The sequence below is a fragment of the Galendromus occidentalis genome, unplaced genomic scaffold (assembly GCF_000255335.2).
Source record: "Galendromus occidentalis unplaced genomic scaffold, Mocc_1.1 scf7180000075629, whole genome shotgun sequence".
NCBI lineage: Eukaryota > Metazoa > Arthropoda > Arachnida > Mesostigmata > Phytoseiidae > Galendromus > Galendromus occidentalis.
This window is the reverse complement of record NW_003803619.1, coordinates 308,296-328,691: the sequence shown is the minus strand read 5'-3', so window position 1 is coordinate 328,691 and position 20,396 is coordinate 308,296. Positions and strand designations below refer to the sequence as shown.

The following is a 20,396-nucleotide window of genomic DNA, read 5'->3' as shown; positions in this document are numbered from 1 at the left end:
CGATCGGTCTCCCCTTCGACACATCTGATGAGAGAGAGCTCGAAAGTCGACACTCACTCAGTCAGAGATGATTCTGCTCGAACGAGCATCATACTCTGGGTATGCGTGGGTCCGCGGAGTATTCCTCCCATGTCGGCTAGTAGGATTCGTACGATGCGTGTTTGTGAACGAGATGAGTGAGCGGGTGGGGCTAAGGAGACCGAAAGTGCACTCCGTTTGTTGCAAACCTCCCAGCGACCTACTAAGGACATATGTACATGGACTCTTGTACGGGAGCACAGGCCCGCCGGACCTGCGCAATTCCACGGATTGAGCTAACCTATTTCATCTCGGCTGGCGACTCCTCTCGGTGCCCATCGTCGGTCTTCGATGCCCTACGAAGGTCATCGCATCAGTTTAGCTGGCCGACACTTTTCTGCCATCGATGAAAAGCGAACGAATTCGAAGGAAGTCAATATCAACTTCACCACTGAATAGTGGCTGACGAAGCGTCAGACGTCAACAGGGGCAGCTGTTCCCTCAGAAAAGCAGAAATAACTCATCAGTACTTCCGCCGTGATTGGGCATTGTTTCAGGGATTCCCTCGATCGAGGACTGAAGCTGTGAAAGGAACCGCAGTCCCTTCAGGATGTCTGAACTTTTGTTCTCGTGGTCAGCGTAGCATGATTGGAGCTATGGAATCAACGAAATGAGCGGGTACCGCGGCATTAGAACAATCATCGTCGATTCCGGAAGATTCGCTTGACGATGGCATTCGACCCCCGCCTATTCGAGTGCGCGGGCTTGTCCCGCGACGAATTGGTAACGAAGGATATGGGTCCTCCTGGAAACAGCGAGGACCTAATGGGTGATGTGGAGCAGGTCTCTCTCGATGAGGAGGTTCTCAACGAAGTTTGTTCCGAATGGAGTCGTTTGAGAGCCCGATGGGGAAGTCGGAAGGTATTCGTCATTCGATAGAAATCATTTTACCGGGGACTTATAATTGATTGTTACATCAAACATTCCTGATTGAAGTATTCACTTGCTTCTCGGAAACCGATCACGGCTCGCTTCGCTCGGATAGGCAGCCGGTTTGAATGCATCATCACATTCTGATGAGCAAATAGGGTGCATCGACGAAATCGGGGGCTGGCTCAGGCAAGCTTCTATTCTCAAGAGAAACAACCTCAATGAGACATGAGCCTTCCCATAATCGTACAGGAGACCTCATGCTTTGCTTATCCGCTGGACGTCCGTGCTCCTGACAGACTCACTTCGACGGGATGAAAAATTCTTCATCGATTCTCGAGTGTTCCGTTGCTTACTTTGCGACTCGGTGGTGAGCTACAACAGCAGTAGTGAAGGGAATCGCCAGAGCCGCTCATCCTACGGTTCTAATCTCAGGAAGAACCTTTGCGACCGGTAGTGCTGACTCGAGTTCTTCCAGGAAGCGCCGCAGCGGCATCAAATGCTACTTAAGGCTGTAGTTCCGGAGCGAGTTATTATGCTTAAATGCTCTTAACCGCGAGAAACCATTACTCTAAGTGTTTCAACAATGATTGCGTCCAAGTCCGGATGCGTTCCATGTCTGTCGCTGCCTCGTCACGATAAGACTGTAGTTTCTCTCGAGGCATCCGCATGCGCGCCGTAAGAATTATTCGATTATCTGCTGATCAAGAGAGTATGACCGAGAGATCGGCCGATCATCTAATCGAGGGCGGGATCAGATTCTGAGATACTCCGTACGCGTATCTCAGGAGTTGATTGGAGATAATCGCCGCCACACCAGTACCTTGGCCAGCGAGCCTATATGCTGCTGCGGCGATAATTGATATGTCATCAAGATGGTCGACATTCTCATTTCCGACGGTACGTGGGGAAGCACTCCAGGGTCGGTCCGAGAACTATGTGGAATTCAAGTTTTGTTGATTGACTTCTGGCCGTGCTGAGGGGGAAGCATCCGGAAAAAACGCTTCACGTGGATCAAGCGATTTTCTTCCATGCCACTGGGGGCCTGGAATTCTGATACGGCTTTCGTGTGCAGTGCTGCAGATGACCCGATAAAGGAGAACCTGTTTCGAAAGATCTCTAATTTATCGCACGGCGAGGAATTACGTGCCCTCGGTGAAAAATTCTAGATTCAGTCATCCTTCTACAGATCACCGCCGTGGCTCGCAATGATCCGATGCAATATGATTTTTGTGATGGTTCATCGCTCGAGCAATAATGGTTTGGGTGTCCGTCATCATCTGTCGCGAAGTTTTTCACAGTTCGCCGTGGAATGACTATGGACCTTCGATGTAGTCCCGCTGAATCAACCCACACGTCTACACACGCTATGGACGGGTCGCATTCACAGAAACGTACAACCTATTAAGGATGATGTCGGCTGATTGCGGTGTTTAAGCGACGGAGCCCTGAGTACGATCCGGAAGATTTCTCCTTGCAAAAGTGATATGGTAATCGTTTGGTTTATAAGGCTGGAAAACCATTCGGGCGATAAAGTCCGATTCCCAGTCAGGGCGTAGGCGAATCCAGAGGTCCGCCGAGGCGAGCGACTGGACCTTTGAACGTTCTTTCCGATACTTGATCTTCTCCGCCGTGTTTTGCCTAGTTCTTCAGCTCGTCTAGCATCGTACTCGGTCCCCTACGGATGAGAGGAGCGTTCTCCGGTCGCGTGTACCCGCTGAAACACAACGCTCACGCAGTAGCCCGTCAATACAGGCAAAGAGTAACTGCTTGAAATTTGAGTTTCTCACGAGAGCTCGCCAGCCCATCCCCCTCCAGACACGTAGCAAAGCTAGTGAAAACAATCTGGGATGCTTTTGTTGCCATCTCAATCTGATATTGTTTTGGTTATGTGACAGAGGTTGACACAATGAGGTTTCTGATGCGCTAGAGACATCCTAGTCTCGTCAAGTCTTGACTATTCTGGTCCTAGACTGACAGGGAGTAGATGAAGTCCAGTATCGATGCGACGTTTTTTTTAAGCATAGCTCTGGTGCCTTTTTTCGTCTTCGCGCAGATGAAGTCGCCTTGCCTCGTTCAAGCTAGTGCTGAGGAATTTCATATATTTTCCTTTGTAAATAAGGCATTAAAATTTAGTCGCCTCTGATGAGCAAGCGGTGAGCGGAACCGTGCGTGGCCGTTCTTATACGGACAGTCCCGTCACCACTAGTCACACCGACTTACGGACACTTACACTCACATGGACAGTCTCACGTCGGCGCATCCCTGACCTCTTGACTACCTCTGGGTCGGCTTGTGTGGCTATTTAATCGCTAGTCGCGCGCAAGCACTAAGTTTTTATCTGCGACAACTGTGGCGTCGACAGATCGGTGTGCGAGCGTCCAAAACAGTAGCGGCACGGAATGTTACTGGCAGCGCAGTTCATTGTATTGAAATTTTTCTCTTGTAACGCTCTCGTTTTTCTTTCGTTTCCCCTCAAACTCTGGAGAATCGGACCGCGGCTGAAAACGCCCGATGTACACCGGAGCGAATTCCGGTCTGCGGCTTCCACAATAGATTTTATTCACCGCCACATCTCAAGCGAGCCGCAACAAGCAGGAACTGACACACGCTCAGACTTCGTGTTGACAGAAACGTCAATATAAGCGGCTGCTGAATTCATTCTGCATTTAATTCTCATTGCATCCCTTATAAGTAGTATTGAGGCTCATAGATTCGTTTGGTGCCGAGTTCGGCAGACTCGAACACTCGCCGCTGTCGTAACAGCACCAATCCTAAGAAGTTCTCTCGGATTTTTCATACGAATCTTGAACTCTTCATGTACTTCTGGAGATGCTGTGGCAGGTCTTTCTTCTCCATTTCTGTACCATCTAACACCTGAAACCATAAGCTCATCGAAGGTCTGGCAGGATGAGCGATAGCATAGCATCGACGATCACACACTGAAGAATTTAATGGAGAATTCTTTCCAGGTGGAAAAGGAACTACGTCGCCTGAGACCAGGAGCCCCATCATGAGAGAGTTCTGAGGGGTCTGCACCCCTGATTAAAATGGATTTGATGGTAAGACCCATAGAGTCCCGAGTCCAAACCTTCTTCTCGGCTTAATCCCTCGGAGAAGTCTGTGCGGAAATCACTGCCCTAGCGGTACTTTGAAACGAATACATTTCTCCCGGCGCTGGCGATACGATGTCGTTGGAAGGGAAATATTCCCAGATTATCCCCTTCCCATATGCTGTTCCTTGCCCTTCGCCTAGAAAGTGTGTCTCTAGGGAATCTCCAGAGAAGAGCTCATCTGGGCTCTCCGAATCATTTCACGAGAATTCTGTCCCCACATCCCATCGATAGCGTCTTCACGGACCTCCGAGAAACGCTCAAGTTTCCGGGGGAGTTGTCTCTCGACGCCTCTGCATTTAGGGATCAATGCAGAAAATGCTTCGTGGCATCTGCGAAGAATCGGATTTTGCTGCTAGGTTCTGCATTGATAGCTTCGACGGCGAGGTACGCTCGACGCACAACTATAGCGGAGTTTTCTGCATTAGTCGGACAACTGCATTAACAACAGCTGAGCAGTCAACCAGACACGATGCTCATCAGCGACGACTACGGCGAGTGGATTCTCTTTTTTGTTGCATTGTGGCTCGTCAGTCGTTGCTCCAGTTTTTGGCCGGTAAGACGCTTCTCGCATTTGTCTCGTCTGGCCAACTTAGCAACTTGACGCTTCCACTGCTCGATAGACGGCCGCAGACCCTGAGACCTCGAGGGGCAAACGTCACGTCGGCATCGGCGGCAACGATAATGAACGAGTGAAGAACTGGATCGGTCATCATTAGCAGTTTTGCTGCCGCCGCCGCTGCGCCGTCAATGGAAGCTCAAGCTCGGCTGTAGCGGATGCCTTGGGGCATCGGAAAACGCTGTTTGCTTTCATTGGCGCCGTTCATGTTGACATCAGCTCGCAGTCAACTCTGCCAGCGTCCGAACTTTTTGGCAGCGCCTGCGGCTTTGAGACTTCGAGTCCGGGCTCGGAGTTTCGGGTACGCGCTGGCAGGCTTCGCTTAGAATTCAGTAGTCGACAAAGCAGACGCATAACGGGAATTCTGATTAAGGAAAGTTCCCCCGCTATTGTTTTCCTCGCAGTGAATCAGACTGACAGACGTTGGTCGACTGAAATGAAGCGGAGGCCAAGGCCTCGTGATTGTCATGTTATTGTACGGAGCCGTGCAGAAGAACGCGGCTTCTGACTGACTGAGATCACACCGCCAGCTATTCGACCAACAGGCGTATGACGGATGATGGACATTATGGAAGAGAGATCCCGCTGTCGAGACGGGGACGGGGGAGGAGATTAGATTCTTCCTCGGGTTTCCGGGGATTCCAAGTGAAACTAGCGTGAGTGAATCAAGCTCCGCCACTGTTTCATTGATTGTCCCTCGTCGGTCCCAATTGTGATTGGGTACGACTTTGCCCGCGCCAAGATCTCGGTCGTCGGAAGTACGTCACCTCTAGCGTCGCCGAATGTTCGGAGGTCGATCCGTCTTCAGCGACGATTGAGAATAGCCACGCACTATCGACTCGAACCTCCATTGAGAAGCTATGGACAAAGCCTCTTAATTCTCCTTTTGTCTACGAGCTCGGGACTCATGTTCTTGCCTTCGTGCGAAAGTTTTCGTCACCGCTCCGTCAAAATAGAGATCGAACGGATGGCGCTCGTCGCGACTTCTCGATGAGTTTGAGCTGCTGCGGCATAGACGATCTCGGAGCGAATCTTTCTTCTATCATGACTTTCATCGTTCATTCGTGAGAATTGTTGCCTCTCGACCGGCGCCTAGGCTGAGAAGCCGGATGAGCTCGTTTCATTTCAACAGCTCCGGGAGATCTGTTGAAGGCGATTACTATCCTTTCAGCTTAGCTTCTTCTGAATCTACACGAACGCTTGTAGGAAGACTCTGGCGTTAGTTTCGGGTATCAAAGCTACCAGACGCATCGAGAATTATAGAACAACCAGGAAGATTGTGTGATTTTTAAGATCCACGCCGATCGCTTCCCGCTGCTTCACTTCGTGAGCGTGTCGGAGGGTTTCAGTTTCCGGACGACATGGAGCGACTTCGACCGCTCGTCGCCCCACTTCAAAAATATTTCGTCTCGCTTAATCCAAAATTGTGGGCATTTGTAACTATTGTCCGTTGGACGTGCCGGAACGACCGCGACATGGCCACTCAGACACGGAACATTTTGTCGGCGCTAATCCGGCGAGCCTCGTGCCGGCCTACGCCTCTAGGCCATCCGAGAGAAATGCAAAATTTGTCCGCTGAGGAGCAGAGTTCAAGCCGAGAGTCCGGCGGTGCCGCTTCCGAACAGACGTGCTCAGTGCGCGCAGAGATGGAATCGCCACGGCGATATAAGCTTGGGCTCGGCTTCTGTGAACTTCTCCGGCCGTGGCGAGATAATCGGCGCGTACATCCGGTCGAGCTCCTACAGAGAGCGTTGAGGCTGAGGGTATTCAGCTAGTTTTTGAACAGGCTCTCGAGCGATCGTGCGACGAATTATTCATTTCTAAACTTCCAGGTGCAGGATCGATCATCAACGGTGTCTGGACAGGGACCTGGAGCTGTCGACGTCCTTAGAGGAGGTTCCAGGGAACTCCACGCCAAAGACGGTCTGAGCGCAAACGACGATTCGTCGTCCCTGTGCTCAATGCAAGCTCAACAGGATGAACACCTCGCGGCAGTTCAAGGCCTCCTGCGGAGGGCATGCACTGTCCATGTTGGCCCGAATCAACGCCTTTTTTACATGAAGTAAGTTTGAGAAGTTTGAGCTATCCGCGCACCGAATCGGCACTGTCGCGGGAAATTGCACCGAATGACATCTGACCTCCGCTCTTTTTCTAGCCATGAAACTCGAACAACTTCGTGGGTTCCCCCTGTTGAAGCTTGGCGAGACCCTACGCTGCCATATGGTTGGGAGCACTCCGTCGATTCCAAAGTTGGTATCACTCCTCAGAGCTTGGGACGATTCCCGATCCTTCTTATCTGAATGCGCACAGATTCGGTCCGAAATGATTCTGGCGAATAATTCCTTAATCTGTCCTTTCACAGGGCGTAGACTACTACATCAACCATGTAAATAAAACGACAACCTACAACAACCCGAGGAACGATTATACTTTAGAAGAGCCTCCTCCGGCCCCTAGAGAGGTAGGTTGTGGGGTTTCGGATACTGGATCTCAAATCGTTCGCGGTAGAATCAGTGCTTGCGAGTTCGTCCTTAGAGAGGACATCCGCTGTCCTCGCATCGACTCTAATCGACGTCGAATTCCGTGCAGGTCATACTTGAGCGACACCAGGAATTAGGTTTTGGCTTTGTCGCTGGCTCTGAACGTCCTGTGATTGTTCGTTTTGTGACTGAGGGAGGCCCATCCGAGAGCAGGTAAGCAGCGTTAACTCGGGGCAAATACTTCCCCGAGTGAGCCACCCCAAGAGTAGGAGGCAACCCGAGGTAGCAATGGCCATCGGAACCAGACGGGAGTGCTTGGTTGCTTTCGAGTGCTCGAAGGCTAAATCAGTCGGAAATTATACGGTGACCCTGGCGAGCCTGAAAACTCACTCCTGATTTCGCGATCTGGTACTCGACATGATTCGAGGGAATGAGAGTGACTCTGAGCAGTCTCGGTCTAATCATGAGCGATTCAATCGAACATACGAACGAAATGGAATGAGGGATACCGATGACCGGCTTCCCGTGGTTCCTCGACAAACCCGACTCGCCGAAAAATTCTGCACTGTGTCAATGATGATGTCGTTTCTCATAGTGAGTTACAGGGTCGGAATGAGACAATGGCTTCGTTGCAGATTGTTGCCCGGGGACGAAATCCTTGCGATTAACGGTCAGGACGTGAAAACGGCGCCGCGCGAACAAGTGATCGACATGGTCAAGTGAGTTCAAGAATTGAGTGGGAGGAGCGTCACGGAAGATCTCGAGGAGCATCCACAGTATTCCTCCAGCAGCGAGAATACTGTAGATCCTCCTCGGCCTGAGGAAATCGACTCTCCTCGACCGAAGAAAAGTGAACCGCTCGAGTGCTTGCGGTGCTCTTGCTATGCAAATAACACCGAATCGAGCCAGCAACCGATGGCAATTGTGATCGCTTATGTTCTATTCATATTCTAGGTCATGTCAATCCAGTGTCACGCTCGTTGTGTGCCAACCTGTCACAAACAATGTGAGTTCCCCTCTCGCGTTCGCTAGATATACTGAAACAGAATTTCCGGATGTTGAGACTCGAACTTGAGATCTGTTCGACAATCGTAATTTGGGGCGCTCCCCAGACGCTCGGACCCGTCCTTTGGTTCACCTGCCACTCTAGGCGTCTGCGGTGAATGTCGTCTTCGCGCGACCACGGCCGATGTTGCGTGACCCCGCTAGCTGCGGGAGGCTTGTTACAGAACACGCAATCCAATGTTCTTGACTGAGATTTCCATGAACGTCTCGATGAGCAGGAATTTCGTCGGACGGAGTCGATGGGATTTTGCTCCATGGGAACGTCCCATCGCGACTGGAATCGGGGACGGCTCCCGCACTTCCTGTTGATGACCTTGGATTCTGTACATAGATTGCCTCGAGCAACTCCGCAGTCGACAAAAACTAGCGAGCGATGGAGCTGCCTAATTTTCTCCTCGAATTTCCCCGTTTCAGACCACGAAGAAATCCGCTCTCCTCACGGCGGCGAAAAAAGCGAAGCTTCGATCAAGACCGTCCCGAGTTCGATTCGCCGAGGGCGTTGTAATTAACGGTAGTCCATTGTATAGTTCCGATTTAGAAGGTTCACCGATACCCAACGTGATGAAGGTCTTCCTTGAGAACGGTCACACTAAGAGCTTCAAATACGACAACTCTACGTCAGTCTCATCGGTTCTGGATGTTCTCAAAGAGAAAGTGAGTTCTTTTCCTTCGGGATTCTTTGTGGAGTTTTTTTCTCCTCTAATTTCTCCTTCCTCGAGAAGGAGTTCAGCTCTCAATATTGAGGCCGTCCGATCGAAAATTGCTTCCTACTCGGAGACCTCGTTCCCCAGGCTGGTATTTCCGATAGCGCCGCAGATCTCTTCGGTCTTGTTGTGGAGCAGCTCAAAAGCGTAGGTGGACGCAAAAATAAAATCACTCTACTAGACCCACGCGAAACGCTAGCGAAGGCAAGTTCCTCTGAGATCATTTTGTCTGCTCCTTTTGCTCATCCGGAATTTCTGGGAGGACGCTCGCTGAGAAGCATCACCGGGAAAATTTTCATTATATTGTCCCTCTCAATCGCCAGATCGCAGCCTTACCAGGCTCACACAATCTGCGGTGTCTCTTTCGCGTCGCCCTCCTCCCTTCGGACCCCTACGAGCTACTCCAGTCCTGTCCACAGTCTTTCGAATATCTGTATCAGCAGTGCTGTAATGATCTCGTCCACGACAAGATCACCCCCCAGGTCGAAGCTCATGTGGCTCTTCGGCTCGCATCTCTTCATTTGCACCAACATTTGCTCACACAAGGTCTCCAAGGCAAACCCAACGGGATCAAGCAGATCGAGTGAGTTCTTTTTAATGAGTTTCAATGCAGTGGATCTGTTTCCAATGCGGCGATTTTCTCTTCCGGGATGGATGAGCTAGAATATTCTGCAATGCTTTCCAGGGGAGAATGTGGCCTTACACGATTTGTGCCTTGGTCCCTACTCGAGTCCATGAAGCGGAAACAACTACGGAAAATCTTAGCTCAATTCATGAAACAGAACGAAGGTCTCTGTTCTCCCGGACAGAAGCAGCTGACGCCGTTGCAGGTGAGTTGAGACGAATCAGATCAGGCTCGGTTCGATCCGATGATATCCTCTCTATACGATTAAGAGACTGCGACTCTCTCCCTCAGGCCAAATTGCATTTTCTCAAAATCATGTCGGAGCAGCAAGGTTACGGATGTCGATTCCTAGAACCCGTTGTCGAATGTGAGGGTTCGACGTTCCACCAGGGCGAGTATATTTTGTTGAGTGGTCGTATAGGACTGTGCAAGTTCCATCGGCCACCCGTGCACCCTCTCAATGCACACTCAGTCCCCCATCTGCACAACCATCATCAGCAACCGCAACAAATGCAGATCAACATAGACAAAGTGCCTCCGAAAAACTCGGGTGGGTTTTCTTTTTCCTCACCTCACATTCGACTTGTTTCGGCGAATTTGATTTATCGATGGAAAGTGGGCGATATCGAGAATCCTCATCCGACTGGACCCATCGAGCGTGCCTTATACCCTCGGCAGATTCCTCCGTGCCACCCGTGGCTATCGAGGAACGCGGTGATGGGAGCGTTTCTTTGACGGCGAGCGCAAACAATCACCAGCCCATATCGGAGTTAGTGAAAATAGAGAACATCGGCAAGGTAGTCATATCGAAAGAGGACGATTTCACATACATCATCAACATTCTACCGACGGTGAGTCAGGCGCTCATCTTCCGCTCGAATTCAATGAGAGCTTCGGAATATTCAGTGGTGGTCTGGTGGACTGTGGAAAACGTCCCCCGATACGAGATCGCTGCATCCCTTCAGAATATCGTGATCGGAATGGAAGAGCGACCTATGTTGGAACTCGTTCTGCTACTGAAAGGTTACTACCAGTTGCTGAGGCATGAAGAACTTTATGTGGAGTGGCAGACTATAAATCCCTGGGAGGTAAGCCTCGAAGCTATTCCGCTCCTTATGGTATACACGCGCGCTTGCCACGTACAAGCATATGTCTCGGCGAAATACGAGTTCTCGCGAAGTTTGCGAGAATGAGTTTAACAGAGCTCGTCCCCCGTCTAGATCGAGACGGCTCCGGTGTATCACGGAAGTCATTTAGTCGTTCCGCGAAACTGGAGTTATTGTCCCCCTCTCGAAGACGACGGCTCCCCCGAAGGGCTCCGCAAAATGGACTTCTCGTTCCCGACTCCACCATACGTGCCCAACGAGGTGAGGCCCTGCATCCTTTCGGGTTTACGTGGTCTTCAATCCCGCTGATTACGAGAGGAATTGAGGTTTCACGGCCTGGCATGCATAAATCGAGGGGGGATTCGGGAGTCGGCCAGAAGTGCCTGTAATCGAGACTGTGCATCCTCACGTCTGATCGCATGGCAATAAATCGAAAAGTTCCGCTCCTCCCAGGTGATCCTGAGCGAGTTCCGAAGCATTTCCCGGAGCAGTTCAACGACAGGATCTCAAAGGAATCTAGATTTCAACATGAATCTAGCCAGTGAGTCGGGATGATCGGTCACCGAGATTTATTCTTGAGCCAATGGTCGATCTCAGAATAATCACCGATTCGACCAGGACGCTCTAATCGGAGGAAAACCTGAACTCGTTACAGATCGTTTCGAACTCAATGCGGAATCCATTCACGCGAGTCCGTCCGTGGCCAAGCCGATAGAGACCATCAATCATCGCGTTGTGGCCCGTCAGTTGGAGAAAGCTTATCAGCAGATGCGGGACAGCCCCGTACACTTCACGTTGGGCGACGACGACGGTCTCCCGTCGGCCACGACGCCAGATATACTCGGGCAAGTCAGACCTGACGACGTCGGCTCCATCAACGAGAGTACGTCGTCAGGCGAAACCAATGACGACAAACCGCCGCATCTAAAGGTTGGTACCGCATTCGCCGCTCGAAATTTCCACCACGCCTCCAGCCTTGACGACTGGCGACGAGAGAGCGCTCCGACCGGATATTCCAGTTGAGGAGGGTTTCCTCATTATCGGCGGCACGCTCATCATCGGCTCGGATCATTTTCTAATGGATCACAAGCTAGCGAACGGGAATCGATTTCCTTGAGTTCTTCAGTCGGAGTTCGTCGTTTTGGATCGCGCTCTTAGGGCAGAGTGGATTTACCTAACGGAGTTATGCAGTGATTAACGACACCCCCTGTTTTCCCCCTCGTTTCGCACACAGGCCGCAGACTCATTGTTGCTCTTAGCCGCGGCCGCTGGTGCTGAGGTCGCGACGATCTCGAAAGAGATCTCTACTGAAGATTCCGATGACTCTAGCGATACTAGTAATATAACGAAGAACGGAAGGAACCTCAAGGACATCTTGACTAGAGACCATCCCGACCGAAATAGTTTATCGAGTAACTCCTCGGGTGAGTGCACGAAATTTCTCCTCGAACCATCTTTTCACTCTTCCTTTGTCGCTCTCTCTTGACCAGAGTCGGATCCTCACTTGGATCGAGGGCACAGCGTTCGTTCGATGCTGTATTTCCACGAGATAATCTAGCTCGATGTCCTGTGACTGACGCCTCGCTCTTTATCCCTCATGAAGGCAATTCGACGAATAACATGCAGTCGTTCACTGGACCCTTCGACGGTCCACCCGTGCGTGCTTCATTTGCCAATTATACAGATACCTTGAGAAAATACGAGGCCATGGCTCTTCGGGAGACGTTACCCAATGAGCAGGGGACCGACTCTGGCAATCCGCATAGCGTAACTCGGATTGAGCTTCCAGCTGAAGGCAGTCTGGGTAAGTCTTGAACTCCAACCGATTGCGAAGAGCTGGTATTCGTTGATGGCTCAGCGCCCTGGTGGATTATGTCATCCTGAGTAATACCCCGACATCGCAATATTGCCCATGATGATGATATGATTGTACGCTGTTAATTGTAGAATGCACTTCACCCCCACAGGCAACGCAATTTTCGATGTCGGCGAAGTGATAGACCTGACCTTGCTGCCTCCACCGTCTACACCGGATTTGGTGGATTTCGCAGATTTGGCCGATCTGGGCCCCCTGATAATCCCTCCGCCCCCGCCGCCGATCGAGTTTTGTACCCAAAACGAAATCATCGCGCGTTTCGAGCAAGCTTCTAGGTGAGCCGATAGTCCTTCCCCACCCCACTCAGTCCAAGAACGACCGCGTGCGAAAAGTATTTGTGTTGGACGCCACAAAATTCTCTTATCGAAGCTCTGGCCTAACGCTGGCGATTGCCCCAACAGGGATATCTACGACATCATTCAGACTCCCCCACCAAAGGCTCCGCCACGCCAAAAACGAGGTTCTCCTGAACCAGTTAAGGTAAGTCGGCTCATCCGAGAGTTCGATATTCTGCTCGGTGTTTTGACTACGTTTGTGTTTGTTGCCCGTGCTCGGTGTCTTGTACCTCGTCCAGTCCGAACGAGTACCATTGACCGCTTCTTGTTCGCTCCCCACCCAACTCGCTCCTAAAACAGGATTCTTAAGGGTAGGTCTCATTTGTTTGTGGATGGTTCTTGTGCTCTTCAAAATCCACTACCTAATCTTTCGTCGAAGTCTGCACGCTATTTCGGTTCGGTATGACTTGAACGAACGTCGTTCCTACAAGATACCGATCTCTACAGCCAATCCGACTCTCTCAACATCTTCCGGCACCACCTCCTGATCTCGAGGGTGTCTCTTTGAGCACGGCCAGGACAACGTCTTCATCATCCAGTCCTCCGTCCGTGGTGAGCTTCGTGAAGAAGGCGTCCGCTGAGCAAAACAGCGGGTTCGTACGAGCCCAGCAACAAATTCTGACTATGGTATGTGCGGTGGAGAAAACTGATGTGACAGCGACTAATTGACGCGAAGGAATACGTATGATATCGAGAGGTTTGCCGTGGTCGGATCGAACTCACGAGGTTGCTATCGTTCCGCAGGCGTCTCGGCTGAAACGAGTCCATTCGATGAAGAATCAAAGTAGTGTCACAAAGCGAGACCCGATCAAATTGTCCCAGGCTCACGACGCGTTGATTTCCGAAGCCCGCCAGTTCGTAACTAGCTCAAAATTGTTAGTTAAGGAAATGGTGCTGAAATCCCAGAAGAGAGACATAGGAAGCGTCCAGGTCGAGAAACTCCACGACCATTTGGTGAGCAGGACCGCGTAATGAATCATTCTATTCTGCTTTGAGGACGAGGATTTCGCTCCCACCACCGACAGGAATTCAACCTTGTCTGCTCTCTCTCGACCCCCAGATCACGTGCGTCGCCCTGCTGGAGCGAATGTTCCTTTACTGCGAAACAGTCTTGATGCAGAGCGCGGAGGTGTGTCATCCTCTTGCCGATCAGATGGATAAAACGGCCATGGAGTTCCACAAGATTATCGGGATATACCAAACAGGTTGGTTGACTGCTTTGGCAAAGAGAACTGCTGCACTGAATGTTCCCGTGACGTTTGAACCCCATAGTTCTCAATAAGGGTCAGGGTCCCCGCTAGCCCGTCGATAGATTCCCGATTGGAAGCCGGTTCTTCCTCGTTCCACAGTCGATCTAACATTCGCTTCCATTCCAGGAGAAGGTACGACCGAAGAAGAAATTGGAGGTCAGTTGGCCAGAACCCTCAACTCGTTGATGCGAATTCTCCGAACTTGAACGTCCGGAACAATCGGACAGGGCTCTCAAGTGTTCAAAGTTTAATTGTCGTGGTCGCTGTGTGCCTCTTCTCATCGAACGAGTCCGGTGGACCCTCACCGAGGCACCGAGCTGCATTCACCGTATATCCGATACGATATACGCGATAGTGAAATGGACCATCGTCACAACACAGAAACGATATACATCGAAAAAGCGATAAAGGAAGTGGATCGACTTTAGGATTCATAATCAGACTACGTAGAGAAACCTGTGCAACCTGCTAGCGTGCAATTCGTAGGCGGATACGAGGAACTTAGTTATCTCCGGAACGAAGGCCTGGAGTGCTATCAGTATTTCTTGGAGGAAAATGCGAAAACTGCACCGGGGCTTGGGTCGTCTTCGTCGTGCGAAATGGCACAGAATCTCCGTCGATCGTAACCCAAAGAAAGAATCTCTTCTCCCAACCAAAAGCACTCATCAAGCCGAGAATATCGCTCCTGTTTCTGCAAATTACTCGCGAAATCCCACAGGGGTTTTTTGAGAAGATCCGACCCGAGCCGGTGAGAGCAACCTCGAGTGATATACATATGAATCCAGTGTAAAGAGTACGACGCGAGCGTATTGAACAAATCTATCCCGAGCGAACAAAGGTACAGAATCGAGCTGGAATTTATATAGAGACAGATTATTATTTATATATGTACGACCTACAAGCAACCTATGTGTTGGCCCTGTGACCACAAGTGAACAGCTCATATACGTCTTTGTCGAGCCTGGAGGATCAGATGTCATATGCCAGGAAGAGAGAAGCGGCTCTGCATGATTTCTCATCGAATTGACATCAGTTGTGAATTCACGGAGGTCTGCGAACTCATGAACTTTTAATAAAATTTCGTGAAGTGCAATGTCACGCTGTCTCCTCCTTATAAATTGTCGCACTCGAAAATAGGCTATCTTCGGGGCGATATCGGGTCGGAGGAGGTTTCGAAACTTTCGTCGGGACCGTCTGCTTGAACCCCAGCTCTGAGAAATTGAGTTACATTCCGTTCGTTTGCGAGGATCGTGAGGAGTTCCTCAATGCTTCGGGACGAGTCAGCAAGAACATGCGAAGCGCTCTCGTTCCGCCGATCAGAGATGAAAGCGCTCGGGCTAGAGCATCGCCGACAACTATCGTAACGTCGACCTGACTGTCGAGCCGCCTGTCCGGGCGGCCTGAGCATAGACGGTCTCATAAGCATAATAAAATGACCTTTGACTTCTCTTGCTATGCCGACCAGTCGCTCCCCGAAGCGCGGACGGGAGACGTCGAGGAGATAAGTTTGTTTGACTACTGACTGCTGTTGACTACGGCCGGCTGCTGGCGCGAGAGGGATTTGGGAGCGAGGGGTGGACGCTGCTTGGGAAAGAAGAGACCTGCTCAACTATTGGAGATCTTGACGAGATTGATTTATTCCCAGCGAATCAATTCCGTCCATTTTACTGCTAAAGTCTTTCTGGCTGTGTTGTTGCGGATTCTGTCGCCGGACTCTGTCTGAAGTCAGAGAGAGAGGTGCATCCTCCTCCTGACGATGTGAAATCGAAGAAAACTCCGGGAAATGCTACGGATCCGACCGCATGTTTCTCGCGGAGTCGGTGAAAATCGGATACATCTGGTGATCACGCCTCATGTTCACGCCGAGGTTAAGCGAAGGAAAGTTTCAACAGTGTCCGTACCCTCTGAACGGGTCGATCTCTGCGAATCCATCCGAAAGTGGAGGGATCTCGCACGTGGAGTGTGGGTCATGCCGTCGGTTCTTGTGAAGGTCGCTCGGTCGGAGGAAGTTGAAAATTTCGATACGCTGGTGATATTTCCCCGTTCTTTTCGTGCAATGTTACCATCAACACAATAGCTCGTCAGTTGTCTCGAACGACGAATGCGAGCACCAGTCAATGACTCAGGGGCCACTCGAGATTACGGCTTTACGATCTCTCGATAAAGTCTCACCTCCTCTGCTTAGTACAAAGTCGTTGTTGCAATAAAACATCGAGATTCAAAAAACTTCCACCAACGTAGCCGATATTATTTCCTCGGAGGGAAAAAACACTTCCGATCCGATCGTCGACCAATTTGTGCAGCTCCAGCGACGGTCTCCGAACGTTCCGTTGCGTAACACTCAATTTTTCCACCCCGCGACGCCAAGGTATTTAAGTTAAAGCCAGCTTGAAGCTTCGTTTCCATTCAATTCGCATAGAAGAAGTCAACAGACCTCTAGGAAATGGCCTATTCGAATTCCTCCCGCTAGGTTTCGATTCGTAACGAACAAGCTCGTACTACGGGAGCAACGAGCACTCCGGGGAAGTTTTGCCTTATTTCCAAAACATCAAAGCAATGTGTTTGGGTTGAGATCTGTGAATTCGTCGGCTGTCTGGCTTACCGAGTAGAACGACGGCTCCGACCAACTTGCAGAGGCAAGCACTCGACCGAGCTTAATGGGAGCAAGGCGACTCCTTGTGCAGTTTCTTCTCGAGCGAGCTCAGCGTCTCCGGGTCGTCTTGAACTCGCCGATGCACGTGATGGGATCGATCACCGTTACCGCCGAAGCGCTCAGCAGTATCCGCTCGTTGTATGACGTCAAACGTCGTGGTTAACCGATGCTATCTTCAGGCTGCAGTCAACAATCGATTGTGGTTCAGTGTGAGCGGACTGCGAAGTGCTTTCCGGCTGCTGCGATGACACTTTCCAGCGGATGTTGGCCTTTGGTCAGGATCCGACCTTCCGGCCTTCTGCTAGGCTCAAATCGAGAGCCAGGGCTTCAGGGCTCAGGACTAGATCCCAAGAAAGATCCGCGCTCTATCAGTATTCTCTGATTTGACGAAAGCTGAAGTGTTTTTGGTTCTGATCAGCTGTCGGCTTCAGGGATTCCTGCCCACGGATCCGCTACCTAGGTAACTGTATATCTCTTGATAGACGATTTACCAAAAACGGAAATGCGAGCTCATAGTCTGGAAGGCATATTTAGACTAGTGTCTCTTTCTCGATGCTACTTCGGTGGAAGCTGAGCCTCGAAATTCCGGAAAACCAATGAGCGGGACTGTTTTTTGATACTCGCACGCGCGTTCCAAAATACTTCGTTCGCTGGCACACGGAGCTGACTCGATTCAGACCGAATCTCCTTCGGTCGAGTCGGGAATGTAGCGAGCACCTGGTAGAAGGGGGCTTAGTTCAGAATCGTGGAAAGCTCGCCGATAAACAGTCGAGATTGCAGTCCTAATAGCCGCCACTCTCGATTGTATTGCGACGATCGTTGATTCAAAGCAAGGTTTTCCATCCTTCCACTCGCTCTGCGGAAGGCGGGCCGGTTCTTGGAGAACACCGAATATGGCGCGAGCGAGAGCTCCCCTGATTCCATGCTAGGGCTTCCTGCTCTCACGATCTCAAAATAGGAGCGGCTGAATCCCGTGATGTCTGACTTCTTCGCAGAGTCGCAACCGGAGACTAGGCCTAGTTCAGTGAAGATTTGAATATGAATGGAACTAACCGAGGAAAATAATTATCATTCCTGAATTCGGAACGATTCTAACAGGACCTGGAATGCTTTATAGAGTCGTCGATGTTTTTTTCGGTCCATCCGACGAAGCTCGGACTTTTCTCTGCTGCTTCGGTCGTACGCAGCGCGGCTTCGGAGCCAATCAGCTCCGGATATCTACAGCGAGAGAGATCACCCGGTGTCCGTCCACTCTTCTTGGGAAAGGAATCAATCGGGCGATTATGAAAGCCTAGAATCACCTGATGTACTTCCGTGACGGAGCGATAAAGTCTGGGGAGCGAGCTGAATCTCAGAATTCGGCGCGAATGTTGATTGCCGAGGCATAAGCCTCAGATCTACGAGATTTTTTTGAGGTTGAGAATTGGAGCTCTTCGATCGACTCACACTGCAGAGTCCACATCGTAACCTCCGACCGGGATCGAGGATGAGACACCTTCGGAAATCGCATATAAGGTCGGATCTTGATCCAGTCGATGGCAGACGACGATCAATTAGAACTCGACAGAGAGCTCAATTTTCAACGATTTTGTGATCGGTCTCCAACAGGCCCAGTATTGGTCTTTCATACGGTAACTCTACTCGATGTTCGAGTTTCCGAAGATCGTGGGCTTTTGCGAATAAACTAAATTTCCTTTCTCCTTTCAGAAATCGTCGCGATGAAACGACTCCCGATATCGCACGCCTGAAAGGCCGTAGCTCTACTTATTCGACCATAAGCTTGGTTGGATGCATCGAAGCGATTTCAATATCGGAGTTTTTCTTACAGATGAATCGCTCCGGGGGTGTCTCTGCCACGAGAGAGTCGCGTAGTTCACCGATAATGATCATGATGCAAAATAATTTACCCTCTCCATCGAGACTTCGCTCTTCGCTGTTTTGTTCCCCAGCTGCACGTCGCTACCGCTTGTTCCTCTTACCGTCGTCTGAATCAGTGTCGGAGAATATGTGGTTACTTATTTCAATGATTTCTGTTCCATAGGGACTGAGCTACAAATCGCACAAATCGAGCAGATAATGTCTTTTCTCCCGCGAAAACGGAGACCTAAAGGAACCGGACCCAGAGCCACCAAGAATACCGGGAAAACTTTGTACAGGTGAGTTCCGTGAGCAGTCTCCGAGGGGAAGGAAATCCATCGAGGATCAATTTCTTCGGACACAGGACTCACTCTACTTATCGGACACGTATGGTTATTCTCGGTGATCGGACGAGTTCAGGTATATATTTCCAGATGTGATCAATGCGAGTACGAAACTTCTTGGCCCTCCTGGCTGCGAACTCACAAGCGAGTCCACACCGGCGAACGACCCTTCAAGTGTCATTTGTGCTCGTACAGCTCTTCCCAGAGTTCCAATCTTCAGCAGCATTTGAAAAGACACTCGGACGAGAGACCTTTCAAGTGCAATTTATGCGAGTACAGGTGAGCAGAAATAGCTCAGCACCATTTGATCCTCCTCGTCTAGACGAGTTGTTGTCCATGGCGAACTTATTATCATTAATATCTTATTATCTTCGCCATATCGATATTGTGTGAAATCAATGTCGTGTTTTTATCTTCCCGCAGTTGCAAACGGGGTCATCAGCTGAACACCCACCGCAGAACGCATATTCCGAGAGATATCCTCCTGAATATGCCGGCAAGCAGCCCGATGAACAACCTGGATTACGCTCTGGGCTTGGATTCGGGTTTTCCCGGTGTCTCCGTACCGGAATACCCCGTCGTCCCCTCCAGCGGAGGACCTCTCGCGTTGGCAGCGGCCGCGGCCGTAGCTTCGTCCAATGCGAGCATTCAGAATTCCACGATGGAGACATTCATGGAGCACTGGAAAGGCTTGAACGACATGGAACTCCGGAATTCCGCTGCAAACGAAGAGAACTTCCAAGTGAGAACAAAATCGGACGACGAAAGCTCCGACGACGGAACCGGGAGCAGTCCAGGCCGACTTCAGATCGATGAGCCATCGATTAGCTAATGTCGATTCGGCGACATCCTCTTCACCGAACGCTTTGCTCGCGACTTCCCCAGCATGAAGGTCCCGACACGAAGATCTTTGCACAAAAAGTCCGCGCGCTTGCGCCCACCGGTAAACCTCCGTTTTCGGGCTCTCTCCCTAGTGACGTTTCCTACTTAGGTGAACCGAGTCTCGGGTGTAGTCTCTCGGAATAGAATCGGCTGAATAAGGTTCTGTGCACCTATCGTGTAGTGATTATTTAGATTGAGCTTCGAAATGCAGTGGCGGCGATGGTGCGATCAGAATTCCAGAGTCGCGGTCCTTGTTGTCGACATGTACCTCGAAATTATCCCGACTCCGAGTGGGATGGATTTCTGATTAGTTTCGATTGAGATGAAGCTTAATTTCAGTTCAGCTAGTCATAGGAGCGCTTCGCGGCCCTCCTTCGGTTCTATCATGCTTAAAAATCGTGTATATACTTTATCATTGAAGTCACGGAAGGTGGCTGTCGTCGAATACGTCTGATGCTTATGATTGCGTTCATCATCTGATATACAGAGTGTGTCGACGGAACCGATGATCAGCGGTTGCCATCGAGTCCGCAGTCCCG

General features: G+C 50.6%; 2 protein-coding genes across 2 annotated transcripts; both read left to right on the top strand.

Annotated features, from left to right (window-relative positions):
- Window positions 1-747: 747 nt before the first annotated feature.
- Window positions 748-14,630, top strand: LOC100899104 (FERM and PDZ domain-containing protein 4). Its single transcript, XM_029112385.1, has 27 exons — window positions 748-891; window positions 1,427-1,493; window positions 3,781-3,848; window positions 6,513-6,742; window positions 6,836-6,929; window positions 7,043-7,141; window positions 7,270-7,373; window positions 7,796-7,879; window positions 8,115-8,166; window positions 8,640-8,879; window positions 9,017-9,133; window positions 9,253-9,512; window positions 9,615-9,759; window positions 9,846-10,104; window positions 10,233-10,405; window positions 10,520-10,642; window positions 10,775-10,921; window positions 11,114-11,201; window positions 11,316-11,590; window positions 11,895-12,084; window positions 12,264-12,464; window positions 12,628-12,811; window positions 12,938-13,016; window positions 13,319-13,498; window positions 13,616-13,825; window positions 13,932-14,076; window positions 14,248-14,630. The coding sequence occupies exons 1-27, from the start codon at window positions 748-750 to the stop codon at window positions 14,325-14,327; spliced, it is 4,038 nt and encodes a 1,345-aa protein (XP_028968218.1). The 3' UTR covers window positions 14,328-14,630.
- A 2,232-nt stretch (window positions 14,631-16,862) lies between these two features.
- On the top strand, window positions 16,863-19,807 carry LOC114828400 (oocyte zinc finger protein XlCOF28-like). The gene is made up of 4 exons (XM_029112382.1): window positions 16,863-16,932; window positions 18,816-18,930; window positions 19,066-19,254; window positions 19,399-19,807. The coding sequence occupies exons 1-4, from the start codon at window positions 16,863-16,865 to the stop codon at window positions 19,805-19,807; spliced, it is 783 nt and encodes a 260-aa protein (XP_028968215.1).
- The last annotated feature ends 589 nt before the right edge of the window (window positions 19,808-20,396 follow it).

Excerpts from the sequence above, each read along its gene's own strand:
- LOC100899104 (XM_029112385.1), top strand. The coding sequence starts at position 748 with ATGGCATTCGACCCCCGCCTATTCGAGTGCGCGGGCTTGTCCCGCGAC. Across the intron at positions 13,499-13,615 it reads AGCAACAAATTCTGACTATG|GCGTCTCGGCTGAAACGAGT; the intron begins GTATGTGCGGTG and ends ATCGTTCCGCAG. Across the intron at positions 14,077-14,247 it reads TATCGGGATATACCAAACAG|GAGAAGGTACGACCGAAGAA; the intron begins GTTGGTTGACTG and ends CTTCCATTCCAG.
- LOC114828400 (XM_029112382.1), top strand. The coding sequence starts at position 16,863 with ATGGGATCGATCACCGTTACCGCCGAAGCGCTCAGCAGTATCCGCTCG. Across the intron at positions 16,933-18,815 it reads GTATGACGTCAAACGTCGTG|GGACTGAGCTACAAATCGCA; the intron begins GTTAACCGATGC and ends TCTGTTCCATAG. Across the intron at positions 19,255-19,398 it reads TGCAATTTATGCGAGTACAG|TTGCAAACGGGGTCATCAGC; the intron begins GTGAGCAGAAAT and ends ATCTTCCCGCAG.